At 47.3% G+C, this 16,158-nt stretch overlaps 1 protein-coding gene across 4 annotated transcripts in view; it reads left to right on the forward strand.

The window, feature by feature from the left end:
• SLC25A48 (solute carrier family 25 member 48) overlaps nucleotides 1–16,158 on the forward strand; it is a 56,756-nt gene that overhangs the window by 26,037 nt on the left and 14,561 nt on the right. For 2 of the 4 annotated variants that reach the window (XM_014558276.2, XM_032476803.1), the window contains exon 6: nucleotides 406–1,703. In XM_014558276.2, the coding sequence (XP_014413762.2) occupies nucleotides 406–734 (329 nt within the window). In that variant the 3' untranslated portion in view covers nucleotides 735–1,703. Of the gene's footprint in view, nucleotides 1–405; nucleotides 1,704–7,271; nucleotides 7,402–10,504; nucleotides 10,950–16,158 lie in introns of those variants that run through there. The other 2 variants (XR_004318724.1, XM_032476804.1) reach the window with 2 other exon arrangements.

Here is a 16,158-nt window from a genome sequence, read left to right on the forward strand (position 1 = left end):
TCAGAAAGATGCTACAAAGCACTGTAGGGCCTGTTCCTGTTCCTGTTTCCCCAGTAAAAGCTGCTAATAAAGGCTTCCACTTAGGAAACACTGGCTGTGGGTCTGGCACGGTGCTAAATGCTGCACGTGCGTCAGTTTATTTGTCCTCACAGCACCCCCAGATAGGTACTGCTGGCCCATTTTATAGATGACAAACCCAAGGCCCCGAGGAGGCAGGAGACTTCTGCAGAGTCTCACAGCAAGTGGCGAGGGATGATTAGGGCCCCATTCATAGGTCATGACCCTGAGCTCTTTCCACGTTCCCCAGCAGCTTGCCCAGCCTTCGAACGGCAGAAATCTGCAGGGAGCCAGGTCCCCTGCAAACCCCGACCAGCCCCTGATACCTACTTGTCTCTCTCTTTACAGGAGCAATTTCTTGGGGGACAGCAACTCCTATGGATGTTGTGAAGAGTCGACTGCAAGCTGATGGGGTTTATGTGAACAAATACAAAGGTGTCCTGGACTGTATCTCCCAGAGTTACCAGAAGGAAGGTCTTAAAGTAAGCCCCAAAGCACTCGTGTGGGGTCAGTGTCAGTCCCTGGAAGTCAGGGTCAGACATCTGGGGGCTATGAGATTACGGAGAAGGGAATTGAGGTCCTGGTCGTTACCACTTAATCAAGCACTACAAGAAAGCCTTGTCTATTCCAGACCTTGCTTTGGGCTGGTAGAAGAATTGGGTGTACTCTCCACCTGACAGGTTCAGGGAGGACTGGTAACCAACCCGAGGTCACTTAGCTGGTGCCTGGCAGACCCCTCCTGCTATCTGTGTCACCAAAGCTTTCCTCCTCATCAGGTAGGCTGGAAGCTCCTTCCTCACTCCCTGCTCAGTGTCTCACCCTCTCCCCTCCTCCAAGTGAGAAGTCACAGAACCACCTCTGTGGTGGTCATCACATCTCTTAAGTTCCAGTTCCTTGATCTGGCTTCTGCTTTCCAACCCATGCCAGTCCAATCATCTCTGGTCTCAGCTATTGAGGCAGCTTCCAGCCTGGCCTTGTCTCCCTTCTCCTCTTTTCTCCTCCTGGAACTCGAAGGGCTGGTCCTCAACCCAAGCCTCTTCTTGACTCTAAGCTGTCCCAGAATGAAGATCAGATTTCCACATCTGGTGTCCAGGGTTCTAAATGAATTCATCCCCATCTGTCTTGTCTCCCATGACACCCCCTAGCACCCTCATGCTTGCTCTTCCTTGAATGGGCCCCACCTTTCTTGGCATGCCTCTATAGTCAGCAGACTTGTGTTCAAAGCCAGGCCTGGCTACTTGTGAGCTGGGGAATCCAGGCAAGCTTCATCTCTCTGGGCTTCAGTTTCTCCAGTGATAATAATCATCCCTACCATGAACAGCAGGGATATTTGTAGGTTAAATTAAATTAGTGTGCAGTTTAATGCATAACACATACGCTTTTGGAAAGAGTTAACCATTTATCTTTCACATAGTAGTGGTAGTAGTTTTAATAGTATTAATGTTACTACTGAGCTCTGGATCTTTTCTCGCATGGCTGCCTCATCACAAGCCCTCCAGTTAGTATAACTGCCCGCTCCAGTGCATCCAAACGCATTTTCTTTTCCTTCCTTCCTTCCTTCCTTCCTTCCTTCCTGCCTTCCTTCCCTTCTTTCTTTTTCTTTCTTCCCTTTTTCTTTCTTCCTTCCTTCCTTCCTTCCTTTCTTTCTTTCTTTCTTTCTTTCTTTTTTTTTCTTTCTTTCTTTCTTTCTGTCCTTCCTTCTTTCTTTCCTTCTTTTCTTTCTTTCCTTCTTTTCTTTTTCTTTCTTTCTTTCTTCCTTCCTTCCCTTCTTTCTTTTTCTTTCTTCCCTTCTTTCTTTTTCTTTCTTCCTTCCTTTCTTTCTTTCTTTCTTTCCTTCCTTCTTTCTTTCTTTCTTTCCTTCTTTTCTTTCTTTCTTTCCTTCTTTCTTTCCTTCTTCTCTCTTTCTTCTTCCTTCTTTCTTTCCTTCCTCCTTTCTTTCTTTCTTTCTTTCTTTCTTTCTTTCTTTCTTTCCTTCTTTCCTTCTTTTTCCTTCTTTCCTTCTTTCTTTCTTCTCCAATGGGGTACTGGAACTTCTCCTCTGGAAATCTGGACTTCCACACTCTCTCATCTGTGTGTGACTATCCAAGTCAGTGTTCCCCAGGTGCTCCTGGGCTACAGCCAAGGGTGGCTGGGACCAGTTCACAGGCCACTGCAGTTTTTACTGCCAGTACAGAGGATCTGCTGCCTATTACCTGATGCACAGGAGGACATGACTCCTATTGGGCCCCTTGGTGTGTGGTGCTGGATCCACAACTCCCACAGAGGCACTTTTGTTCATGGATGGATGCTGAATTTTTGTTGTTGAAGTGGGGACAAAACATGGGCCGTCTCGTGCTGCCATAATACTGATGTCACTCTCCCCATATATTTACTTTTACTGAGATCTTTATTTCTTCATACAGCTTCAAGTTACTGTCTAGTGATTGTATTTCAACCTGCAGGACTCCCTTGAGCATATTTTGCAGGGTAGATCTAGTGGTAAATGAATTCTCTCAGCTTTTGTTTATCTGGGAATGTCTTAATTTCTCCCTCAGTTTTAAAAGATAGTTTTTCTGGTTATAAGATTCTTGGTTGACAGGTTTTTTTTTTTTCCTGTTAGCACTTTGAATGTATTAGCCCATTGCCTTCTGGTCTCTAAAGTTTCTGTTGAGTAATCTGCTGAAAGTCTTTTGAGGAACCTTTGTGTGTAATGAGTCACTTCTCTCTTACTGCTTTCAAGATTCTCTCTTTGCCTTTCAAAAGTCTATTATAATGTGTGTTGGTATAGGTCTCTGAGTTCATCTCACTTGGAGTTCATTGACCTTCTTTGATGTTTATAGTTACATCTTTCATCAAATTTGGAAAGTTTTCAGCCGTTGTTACTTCAGATATTCTCTCTGCCCCCTATCTCTTCTCCTTCTTGGACTCTTATAATATGTATAGTTTCCCACAAGTCCCTTAGGCTCTGTTCACTTTTCTTTGATGTTTTTTCTTTCTGTACCTCAGACTCAATAATTTCCACAGTCTTATATTCAAAGTTTGCTAATTCTTTCTTCTGCCTGCTCTAATAAATCATTGTATCCTTCTAGTGAATTTTTTCAGTTTTTCATTCCATACTTCTCAGCTCCAGAATTTCTGTTTGATTTCTTTCTGGGTTTCCTATTTATTTATTAATTTTTCCATTTTGTTCACATATCATTTTTTTTACCTTCTCCACATCTGTTTTTAGTTTTTCAAGAATCTAAGAAGATGTTTTAAAGTCTTTGTCAAGTAGATATGCTATCAGGTCTTTTGGAGGGAAATTGTTGAGTTTTCTTTGAATAGACCATACTTGCCTGTTTCTTTATATGCCTTGTGATTTTTTTTGTTGTTGAAAACAAGACATTTGAATCTAATAATCTGGTAACTATGGAAATTGGATTTTCCCTCTTTTTCAGTAGATTTTATTTTTATTGTTTTTGTTGTTGTTGTAGGCTTTCTCCATCCCAAAGATCAACTCAAGGTGTAAACTTAAGGTTTTCTCAGGTCTTTTCCGAACCTATGCCTTTCCCTGCACATGCACAGACACCTTCTAATTTTCCCCAATTATGCAGTTGGTTTGGAATATGCTAGTCTTTAATGTCTGGCTCCCAAAAGAGGAAAAAGAGAAAAATGAAGGGAGGGGAAAGGGGCACCATCCATTTAAATTCCCTGGAAGTCACTTCAGCCAGAGGAGAAGGGCTTGCAAAACGGTAAGAGGTTAAACAAAAATGACTGCCCTCCTCTTTGCACTTTGTGATCAGAAACAGCAACCAGTGACCAGAAAACAGATGTTCAGTATTTGGAGGACAAGGTTCTCATTGCCCACACTGGCTCCCACAGGCTGTGTGGAGATTGTTCCAGGAACATGTGCACAACTGCCTTCCAAAGGGCTTGGGATAGGGGATGGTAGCTGCTACTATGCTAAGAGCTGAGATTGACCAAAATTAACCACTGCCCAAACCCTTCCATAAACTCCAGAGTTCTAATATAATTAGAACATCTAATATACATCTGACAGATTATGTCAGTGTAATAGCTGTCTAGGTGCAGAGACAGATTCCTACTCTGCCATCTTCCTAGGAGTCTCACCTGTCTTTTTTCCCAGTTTTGTTGAGATAACTGACAGATAGCACTGTAGATGTTTAAGGTGTATAGCATAATGATTTGACTTACACATATCATGAAATTATTACCACAATATATTTAGCAAACATCCATTGTCTCATATAAATACAAACTTGAACAAAGAGAAAAAAATCCCACACAGCCCTGGAAAGTTGGGTTATCTCACAGATTCCCACCAGCAGCAGGGCCGAGGGATGTCTCCAGTCCCCATGGGTGCTGGCTACGTGGAGTGCCCACTCCCAAACAGTCTTACTGCAACCTGTTCCCACTGTTCTATGGGAGAACTCAGTGATAGTAAAGGAGTGAAATAGTGACAATGGTGCCTAGTTTTAGTAGCCCCTTGTAACTCTGTGATTATTCAGTAAAGCAGCCTTTATGATAGGGAAACTAGACATCCTTGGACTTTGGGGGCATCCCCAAGTCAGAATGGAAGAAAGACAAGGTAGTTTTGGATCCATTCTCTGCCTGCTGTGAGGACCGTCCTGTGCCACGTGGGTTATGGCTCACACTTGGAGAGTTGTCATCTGAAATAAGGAGGCTGGAGGAGTGACTTGATGTCCTTTTGCTCTACAGAGGTGACTGTTGTGAAGGGGTCTGTGACAGTGGGGTGAGACTGGTTGACTCCTAGGAGGGATGGAGAGGAATATCTGTTAAGTAGACAAGCCTCCTGAGGCACCAGGGTTGGTTGCTCTTTGGTCTGCCATTTGGAGGGTTTGGAGACCTCCCTCCACTCCAGGAATCCCTCACTACCATAGCCGCCACCGGGACTCTGTCAGCTCAGAGACCATTCTTTTTCACATCAAGGAGTTTATTCATCCAGCCATCCAGCCATCCATCCACTGATTCATTTAGTACCATGTGTAGAGGGTCCTCTAGGCCAAGCACAGTGCAGGTGCTGGAGATTCAAAGGTAAGTCACACACACAGCCCTGCTCTCACTACCCTGACTGGGACTATTAATAAGAAGATAGACAAGTCACAGGTGATTAAAGGATGGTGTGAGAAGTGTTGTGAGGCAGAGATACTGAGTGCACAGAAGGCAAGGGGCCATAATACTACCCGGGGTGGCCCTGGCAGGGCTACCAGAGGGTGTAGCTGGGTCTGGGGAGCATTCGAGTAAAGGGGACCAGCAGAGGCTCAGTGGTGGGAGAGAGCTGGCCCCTTAGGAAGAATGACAGGTCAATATACTGTCCAGAGTGTCAAGTTGGAGAAGCAGCTTAGAGAAAGTGTAGGGACAGAGTGTGTGGGTCCTGGCAGGCCAGGGAAGAGTATGGTCTTGACCTTGGGCAGTGGGGAGCCATTAGGCTTCATGAAGACTCGGTCTAATGTTTTGTGTTCCAAAAGACAGGGTAAAAGCACTTTGTTTGGCATCTTTGGGCCTCACAGCAGAGCAGGCCACTCTGGGAGGGAAGTCACCTCTGGCTGTCTGAGGTGGCCCACAGCTCCTGCATGGCCCAGCACTATGAGAGAGGAGGATCACACGCCAAGCTGGGCCCTGCCTGGCTTGCCTGGCCTTGCAGCGCCAAACCCAGGTGCACACGAGAGCTTCTGTGTGCACCCAGCATGGAATTTTCCTCTCAGAGCCTGACCTAGTTCCTTGCTGTTATTCAGTCACCCTGGGTGAACCTGTGGAATTCCAGAAAGGTTAGACATTAGAGAGGAGTACTGATGTTACAAGGAGCCCACTTGCCCCCTACCTGAATCACTCCAGGGTTTGGCTGACCTCTGGGGATCCTGGCCAGCTCCCTTCCCTGAAAGTTCACTGAGGTCATTCCCTCCCCTTCTCTTCCCTCTCCTGAAGGGATGTCAGCTCAGGTCCTGCCCCATGACAGTAGCCTGCTCCTACTGTGACACCAGAGTGTCCAACAACTGAGGAAACTGGGGACATGCAAGGGGCTGGATTTCTACCTTCTTAAAATTACAGTACCACATTGTCAGTGAACAGTAAATTATACAGGAGTCAGTTAGCAGGTTTCTATCTTATACCTGACACTTATCAGGCAGTTCACATTTGGGTAGCAATTTGTCTTCAGATGTGTGATCTCTTTCCAGAGAAGACATTTAATCACAGCTCCTCCCCACCCCACCCTTCACCAAGTCCTTTATTTGTTCTCATCAAGTTCTAGGTTACACTGTAATTACTCCTGAATAGGGCTTATCTCCCCTAATAGGTTATAAACTTCCCAGGGGCTGGAACCACATCACATAGGTCAGTGTCTACCCAGCACCAGATGGGAAGGTTCAGGGTGGAAGGGAAGCATCTTACCATATTCCCTAGGGGTGAAGACAGATAGTCTTCTTGTATTAAAGGTGGGGTTTAGCACCTGGTCAGTGCAGGCCACTTGTATTAATACCCCTCAGCACTCATCTAATGACCGAGGTGGAGTGCTACTCTGTATGAAGTGGTGACTATTGATGTTAAGGATAGTGGTGTGATTGTCAACAGTTAACAAGTGGTTACTGCATGGCAGGGACTGTGAAAATGTTTTTAAAAGCAACATCACCTTTATTCCCTCAACAACTGTATGAGGTCAGTAGTAGTATTACCCCCATTTTACAGGTGGGAAAATTGAGTTCTAGAGACTTTGCCATTTGCCCAAGTAACACAGTTACTAACTGGCAAAGCTGTGCCTGGACTCCACGTCTGTTGTCTTGAGCACGGCCTGGGTTCCCCCCAACCCTGCCCCTCTGGGGACGTCCTCTGAAGCCCTGTCACGGCCAGGTCCTCTGCCTACCATGGCAAAGTGTGTGGAGCTCTGACTTCCAGTCCCAAGAATCACACGTGTGTGCGTGTGCGCATGTACCCGGGCGAGAGAACGGCAATTTGTGGGACTCAAACAGGTGGCGCATCGTATCTAGCGCATGCGTATGGGCCCTGGGAAGGGAAACCCCGCGAGAAGTGACGTGGGTGAGCGCGGGGGCGTGGCTGGGGTGTCTCGGAGGGTTTCCGCCTGGATGGCCTTTTGGGCTCGGTAGGGTCCAGCCTGGGACAGGGTGCCCGCGTGTGTGGGCAGCATCGTCAGCCCTTTCTCTGGCCTCAGTGGCCGCTCGGCAGAGGGTGCCCTGCGGTAACGCCGCCTCCCGCCAAAGGTGTTTTTCAGAGGCATCACGGTCAATGCCGTGCGGGGCTTCCCCATGAGCGCGGCCATGTTCCTGGGCTACGAGCTCTCGCTGCAGGCGATCCGCGGGGACCACGTGGTGACCAGCCCATGAGCGCCAGGTCAGTGCACCGCCTTCCCAGCCTGTTGTGCCCTCTTGGAGCTTGAGTCTCTCTTGGCCATGAAAATGGTGTGACTTTCTGAAATAACCTGTCATTTCTTTCCTCTTTAATCTGTGTTAATTCTGGGCTAGAATTGGCATCCTTCTTGTCAGAAAGTCCTTCTGAAATGGCCACCTGTGACTGGTGGTGAGCTGAGTGCTTAGTAACTGAGGTCGGCACAGAACTTACCTGTTTGTAGTGAGCTCTCCTATCCGTTTCTACTCAGCAGTTTCAACAGCCCTTGGAGAGAAGTGCATTTAGCTTCACTGTCCAAATTCAATAACCTAGGCTCAAGAGTGAGGACTCGAACCAGGGTGCCCACCCGCTGTTACACAGACACCATCTCCCCACCTTGCTGCTGAACTCAGAACCTGAGTCTGAGAGCCACCAACAGGCTCCCAGAGCTCTAGAGGACAGCCTCTGCGACCATCCCTGCCTCCCGAACGCTCTCCTTTTCCCTTTCTCATTGTAGAAAGGTCACCGCAGCCACAGCCGGGGCATTTAAAAACAGAACTGAGCAAGTGACCCCCTTGCTCCAGTGCCCTCAGTGGCTCCTCATTGCCCACTAGGTTAAGTGTCACTCCTTAACAGCCTTGTCCTCACTAGCATCCTAAACATACCATCCTCACTCTGGGTCTTTGTGCATGCTGACCCAGCCAGATGCCCTCTTCTCAGGCCTCCCCCCTCACCCTTGTCCTTGGCCTCAGCAGCTCCTCTTTGTCATGTAGATCTTGGTCTAGAAGTCTCCTCCCCCAAGAAGCCTACCCTGATGCGTGAGCCAGGAGGAGGTGCTCCTGCTCTAGGCTCCCTCCCACAGCCGCTCCTCAGCCCCTACCATATCCCTCTGCATCCTAACTGCCTGCCAGCTTTCTTCACTCCCCAGCCAGAGTGACGGTTCCAGGAGAGCTGGGACTTTTTTTTAACCCTGTATCATTAGTGCCTCAGACAAAGCCTGGTACAAAAATGGCCACTAAGAAACATCGTTGAGTAGAGGGATGATCAACTTCCAATATCCCCTCAGTTCCTCCTCTTCTCCCTTGTTTCTCTTTCTAAAGCCTCAAACTAGTTATCTGTAGAGCTCAAAAGATAAAAGGTAAGTCACTGAATTTTCTAGTCAACAAGAAACCATTTTGCTTCAGCTGTGGTGACTGCAGATTCTCATCAGGAAGGTCTAGCAAGCCTCCCTGCTCCCTCCCCTGGGGCATCAGAGCCCTGCTAGGCAGCATGGATGGGGCCAGACCCTAGACTCAGGAGCAGGACAGGATGGAGCAGGCTGATGAGAGTGAGCCCAGGCCCAGCCCTAGACGCTGGCTTTAAATCAAATACTTTAGCTTTTTACTAAAGCATCCACATTCACAGCTTTCCTGGCTTTTGTCCCTCTCTTACAAAAGGAAAAGGTTAGCAACACATTTTGCATAATTAAACATCCTGGGTGAAGAGTCATGGTATTGGGTTATGTCCAAGACAGGGAAGAAAAGTTGTCTGGTTTTTAAAGCTGTGCTCAGATATGGACTACTTCCCCCTTTTAATAAATGAAAGTGACTTTTACAAAAAATCCTGTCATAAAATCAGTGCATTTTTATTGTAGGAAAAAAAAAGAAAATACAAATAAACAGAGAGAAAAAAGAAAAAGAAAAATACCTGTAATCCCATGACCTTGTTACTATTCTTCTAACTTTTTTATCCCCCAAATGGGATCCTACTTTACACAATATTTTATAACTTACTCCTCCCTTTGAATAGTTCAGGGCCATTTTTCCATATCATTAAATCTTCAGCCGCAAGGTGGTTTTAATGCCAAGGCTCCACAGATCCCAGCGTAGATGGATGCCTGCCTGAGCCATGGCACCTTGCCACTTGTGACCACCCTGGTGATTGGCAACTTCAGGAGGGAGGAAGACGTTTCTAGCAAGCCCAGTCCTGATTGTCCTGGACTTGGCCTTTGAGCAGTGACCGCCCCAGTTGGAAGCTTTTCCTTCTGAAGGTGTTCTGGAGGACAAAGAGCATAGATGCCTGCCTGCTTTCCCTCTGCTGGGATGGGGAGGGGGCTGGTGCCTCTCAGGTGGAGGTGGGGGTTTCCAGTGACTTTTCTGGAGCCTCATCTTGAACCAGCCTCCCCAGGGAGTTCAACTTCCTGCTCTAACCCAAGAATACCAGGCCCCTTTAACAAGTTTGGAATCTGAATTTACCAAGTAACACTGAGATCTTGGGCCGGACGTGCTCTAAGCAGCAGTACCACCCGCTCTTTGAAGACATGGCAGCCAGTGTCAGCCTCTTAGCCTAGACTGAGGACAGAGTGGGATGAGGCAATGAGAGAAGTAGAGATCCCTCTGGTTCCTAAGAAGTCCTAGGATGTTGTCTAGCTGCAGGTGGTGGGAATGGCATGGAATTGTTTCCAGTTGTCTGCAGGGAGCAGAATCCAGTTCAAAGCAGCTCCAGCCTCCTTCCAACCACCAGATACCGAGCTGTACCCCCGCTCCCACAAACTCCCATGGAGGAAGAACACTCCCCTCTCATGCTTCCTTTCTCTCCCAGTTCACACATATGAGTGACCCAAGGACCATCCGAAACCCAGTAAACACCACGTAAGGTGGTTGTTTTGTGATGTGGTTAGTTTTACTGGTTCACATGGAGAAACCAGAATGAGTACGAGGAAGGTGACTTTCGGTGGTAGAAGTGGGGTCCCAGCCGCTGTGCATGGTCAGCTCGTAGGCTCGTCCGAGGCCTGTGAATTCACCTGCACCATCCCTCCCTGCCCGCCACGATCCCCTGCTCCCAGAACCTTCCTGGAGTGATACTGGTCTGCTCTCTGCCGTGACCTTCAAACTTCATTGCTTGTCTTCACTTCAGGAAAACTCATTTTCAAGGCAAGAAGATACGGTTTTCTTATAATGTCTTTTATTGGACATTTACCATCATCCTAGCCTCTCCCCAGTCTGTTCTCACAGTAATACTCTGCCAAGTTTGCTTCACAAAAACAGTTTCCAGATGGATTGTTTGACTCCTAGATCTTGCTGACTGGTAACAGTTAGATGAAAGTCTTATCTTTCCTCCTTCCCCCCAGCGCCAGGATCACCTGACCAGGGCCTCCTTCCGCTACATCTGATGCAGTGGGGAATTAACTGAAGAGAAAGAAGGTCTCCCCTCCAACCCTCAGTTATCCATGCTCCCCTCGGAATACCTTCTTTCCTATCTGCAAGCACTCTGTTCCTCACCTGCAGGCCGGGGCCCTGAGCTGCTGCCTGGGGCCGACCGTGGAGCCATCACCATCTGTGTCAGATCCTCACTGGCCCCTGGTAACAAGCGGGAGGAGATAGACCCTGCACCTGCGACTGCTGTAAACTCGCTGGGGATTCACGGAGGAGTCGACGTTGTCTCTGAGTTTCCATATAAAAACGTTCTGTATCAGATGCTTCTGCCTGGCTTCCAGGAGACTGGCCACCCTCATTCTTCCCTCTGTTAGACCCTCGTAGATGTCACCAGCCCAGAGAAGAGCCCACTGCATGCAGGTGAGAGGAACTCAGGGTGGCATCCTCACTTCTTTATTCCCAGCTCCCGAAGGTGGGCAGGGAGGGCACAGTGGTTGAAAAGGACAGCAGAAGGCGAGGAAGCCTTGTAGGTTTCCCTGCCCAAACGGTGGCACCGGCTGGTACAGCGCCTCTAGGGTGGCAGCATTGAGCGCAGGTGGGGTGGGCGCTCCCTGGGCCTTATTTTCACGTGGAGAGCAAAACAGAACAAAACGAACTCTCTGTCCGTGGTCTGATTTCCTTTATGATGTCATTCATCTCAGTTTTACTTCTCATTGGAACCCCGTGGGGAAGTGGTTGTTCTGTGGTTCTGTGGTACGTGCCCATGACGTCACTCCCACAGCAAATGCCCCTAATCAGTCATACAGCCCTTTCCCACTGAGCTGAATGTAGCTTCAGAATCCTTCTCAACACAGTGCCCTGGGATGCCACCAGCAGCCAGTCTGATGAATCCCTTTGCCATTCTTGGCTTGGATCCTGGTTGGGAAATATCCTTAGATTCCTCCTACCCTTTTTTCCCTCCTTGAAAGGGTCTTCCCTAATTTCTCCACTGCCTCCCACCCTCTTTGAGTGATTTGGAACGTGTCTCTGAAAAGCCCCCACCCCAGCAGACCTGGCACCAAGACAAAGCATGGCTCTGGCACAAAGCTGAAAGCGTTCAGTCTCCTCAGTTCATCCTGTTACTGTAGCCAAGGGTTCCCTCCTTGCAATGCAGCCCTCAGTACGGTCTCTTTCCCCTTTCCTGCCCCGGCACCGTGGGGTCCCCGGGCAGCTCTGCAGGCTGCTGTCTAAACGCCCCATCCCACCTGCATCTTCCTTTGGTCATCAGACATTTCTGAGCGTTCACTCTATGCAGACGCTATCTGTGGTGTTGGGGACAGCCATGGGGGTCCCCTGCGGTTCTTCCATTCTGGGGTATTAGAGACGGTTCTGCTGACAGGAGAGACAGGTCCATATGCGTTGATGGGTAAGGCACTGTGGATACTGGTGAAGAGATGCTGACTGACATCTAGTCCTACCCAGGTGAACCCAGGTGAACCCAAAGTCTTCTCTATGACACACTCCTGAACGGGTTTCTTAAGCCCTCCTCCACTAGACCATTTCCTGGTGCTGGTCCTGGTTGCCTGTTTGTTTGGAGGTAGTGCTATATTCGCAAGGCTGGCTGGGGTCTCCTGCCGGATGCTCCTGAGGAGGGTGAGACCCAGCAACAAACAGCCCCCCCAGGTTCTCTTCTGGGCTCCTCTCGGTGATAGAAAGAGCTAAGTGGAAATGGAAATACTGTGTTGGCAGTATGTTAAGTGGGAAAATGAAGTGGCAGAATAGTATGTGTGAAGTTACTCATTAAAAAAATAAAATTTTTATATAAGTATATTCTAAATATGCATAATTATATAGATATTGAAAAGAATCTAGAAGGATGCACACCAATCTTAGTTGTGGCTATTTGGGGAATATGAGATTGGGGAAAGGCTTTCAGTTTCGACTTTGATGTTGATGGTGATTTCTCTGTGTACCACTATAGTGCTTCAGTTCTTACAGTGAGCATATATGGCTTTTATAATTTTTAAAAATGCAAGCACAGCTTCTGTGCTGAGAACTTGTTTCTCAGGCTCCTGCTGGCTCTGCTGCACTGGCCAACCTCAACCAGGCTCTGAGTAACAGCCCTTCCTCTGCACACCCTGCCCTGCTCCCCCCAACTCCCCGTGCTGATTATACACACCCTGCAGCACACTTTCTACACACACACACACACACACACACACACACAAACACCTGGGCTGGAAAAGGATGCAACTCAATCTTAAAGAAGGCACTGGACCCTGACCCAGTATTGGGAGGCGCCAGCCAGCAACAGCCCGTCTTCCTCTTAGATTCTCCTGCTGGAGGTTATCTTGTGGAATACTTGGGGCCAGCAGTGTGGGGATTTTTCTTAATCCACACATCATAGCCTTTCTTTCATTCGACCAAAAACACATGTGTTGACTCTGACTCAACTGTGCCCAGTGCTTGTGTGAGGTGCTGGGTGACCATGGCAGAGACCCTGCCCTTGGGGAGCTTAGCACAGGCATCGACTCTGTATCAGCGTCAGGAATGTCTTTACAAATGGAAGTCCTCTTTTAAGAAAGGCCAGAGACAGAAAAGAATTCCACACGAAGCACAAATTTTGGTGTCAGCATCCTGCACTTGAGGAACTTCAGACGTGCCCTTTTACCTTATTGGAGATGGTGAAAAGAACACCAGTAACCATTATGCTACAAAAGAGGTTCTCCACACCGGTCTTTTAAATGATGGAGGGCCTCAAGGAGCTTTTGTTTATATAGATTATAACATTTACAAAAATTAAAACTGAGAATTTTAAAAATATTTGTTAATTTATAATAAATCTATTATGTTAAATAATAGCGTATTTTAATGAAAATAATAATTTTTTCCAAATAAAACTAAGTAATGAGAAGAGTTGTACTGTTTTACCATTTTGCAAATCTCCCAGTGTCCGGTTTAAACAGATGACTGTTGGATTCTGTATTTGCTTCTGCTTTCAATCTGTTGTGATATCACTTGCCATGTAGTTTTTGGGAAACTCCATTTTACATTTGTGAGAAAATGAGACTGAAAAGGGCAGATAACATCTTAGTGTCATATGAAAATAGTTTTGACCCCAGGGATCCCCTTGAGAACTGATCTAAAAAAATCAGTCATCTAAAGGGTCTCATGGTTGATAAACTGTAGAATCGCCGCTAGATGGCAGCAGAGATCAGCTAAACGCACAGCAAGTCCCGGTTTCTGGTGACCTTGGCTTCAGTGGTGAGAACATCTGGGCCCTGTGACACTTCTCTTCCTGTTTTCTGGGTCTCACTCCTCTCTGTTGTTGTCGTCGTTCTTTTACTTCCCTGTGGTGGAATAAACTTCAGACTAGGGAGACCTTCGCCTTGGATTTTAGTTCCTTGGGTTCCAATATTACCTGCATGATCTTGGCAAGATTTGGCCCCTCAGGGCCTCAGTTTCCTCATCTGTAAAGTAGCCACACTGAGTGGGCCTTCCTTACTTACCTTACAGGGCTTCAGTAAGAATCTAGTGCTGAAGTGGTTTTGTAAACTGAAGCGTAAAACATAGGGGTTAGAGGAAGGTGAGGGGGCACTATGTGAGTGCTCTTGTTTCTGGTTTCAGCCTGCCTTCCCCCAAGTCTGGGTTGTTAGCGTTTTTCAGGAGGTGACACAGGGTAGCTGCGGCAGTGGTCCCTGGACCTTGTCTCTGCCTGGAAAACACTGACTGCTGGAGATGCTTGGCTCCTAGGTCTTTGGTTTTACAAGTGGACATCTGACATGCATGCTTGGGTTGGGTGGATGCAGACCCTAAATTTACCTTTGTGATGCCCAGGATGTCTGATGAGTCATTGATTCAAGTCCTCCAGGGTTCTGACTCCCATTGCACCTCTCTAACAAGCTGATCTCAAACAAGTTTCCAGGAAACATCTGGTCCAGCAGAGTAGCCAGCCCATGAGCACCCTGGAGCCAGAAAAACCAGCCAGAAGATGTCTGCTTCCCACCTCTGGCTGAGGGTGGGGAGGGGCCAGTGTGCTCTGGGCTCAGTCACCCCTGCCAGTGACAAGACCCACCCCCAGCTGCTTATGCCTCCCGCCTCCCAGCAGCACAGACCAGGTCTCTCCCTCCACACCTGTAGGTTATGAAGATGCCACTGCATCTTACTCGCCATTGTGCTGAGCTGAGTACCTGGCGCTAATTCCATACTTTACTGGTGTTTGCCCATTGATTCAGCCACATCTTAGGTGTGCAAAGGGTAAAAGAAGCTTTTCTTTTTTTTTAATTAAGTTTAGTTTTTTCCAAGCCTCTATTCTACCTGATGGCAGAAAAAGTAATTTTGCCCTTTCAGATGTAAAACTCAGAAATTCCAAGTTAAATGCAGTTCAGGATTTTCTCCTTCTCTTCCCTTTCCTGGGGTGACTTAGGTGCTTGGGGTTTGGGGTATAGGGAGAGGCTTCTGGCTCTCAGGAGATGCTCCATCCTGGCCTGGAGTTCTTCCTGTCTGTTCCCAGGGCATGGCTTTCTCTGCAGGTGGCTTCTGTGGGAGCATCTTTATTCCCATTTGGTCCCGATGACTTGGTCCCTGCATGCCATATCTGCCAACCCCGAGGCCTTCTGTTCTTGACGTGCTCCGTGACATGTCCACGCCCCTCTTTGTCCTGTGGGAAAAGCCTTGGCTTCCCCAGTGGAACGACTCAGGGGCCTGAGACAGGCCCACCTTCCTGGGGCTCCCTGTGCCACACTGTGTGTTGGGTGGCAGGAGGCAATTTCTCTTCAGATTGTCATCTCCAGGGCACACAGGAGATTTGGCTTAGGAACCTCTCTTCTCAGGTGCTCAGCCCTCCCTGGAGTTCTGCCACCACCCCTGGAAGCTCAGCTGGAGGCCGGGCACTCACCAGTGTCTGCTACCATCTCTGTTCTCTAACTTCCTTCCACAGTCTGTAGAGTTGTCACTTCCTCTCCCTAGAGCTGGGAGCTTTACCTTTGGAAATTCATAAGCCAAGAATTAATGTCTGTTAGTAATGTCTGTATGTAAAGAACAATCACCTCAGTCGATGCAGAAAAACAAACTCCAGTACTTGTTCGCAATAAAAACACTTAACAAACTGAGAACAGAAGGGAGCTTCCTCAGCCTGATAAAGGACATCTATAAAAAGTCGACAGCCAACATCAAACTTTTGGTGAAAGGTTAGATTCACTACTACTAAGACTGGAGCAAGACTCTGGCATCTTCCATCCAACATTGTTCTGGAGGTTATACCCTGGGCAGTTTGGCAAGAAAATGGAATATAAGGCATCCGAATTGGAGAAGAACTGAACTTCTATTTACAGATGATATTATCTTGCTTATAGAAAATCCTAAGGAATCCACTGAAAACCTAGTAGAACCAATAAACAAGTTCAGCAAGGTTTCAGATTATAAGATCAACCTACAAAAAAATCAATGTATTTCTACACCCTAGCAATGAACATTCCAAAAATAAAATTAAGAAAACAATTCTATTTATAATAGTATTTGAGAAATGAAATATTTAGGCACATTTTAATAAAAGAAGTGCAAGACTTTTACGCTGAAAACTACAAAACCTTGTTGAAAGAAATTTTAAAAGATCTAAATAAGTAGATCTTCTATATCATGGATCAGAAGA

The sequence above is a fragment of the Camelus ferus genome, chromosome 3 (genome assembly GCF_009834535.1).
Source record: "Camelus ferus isolate YT-003-E chromosome 3, BCGSAC_Cfer_1.0, whole genome shotgun sequence".
Taxonomy (NCBI): Eukaryota; Metazoa; Chordata; class Mammalia; order Artiodactyla; family Camelidae; genus Camelus; species Camelus ferus.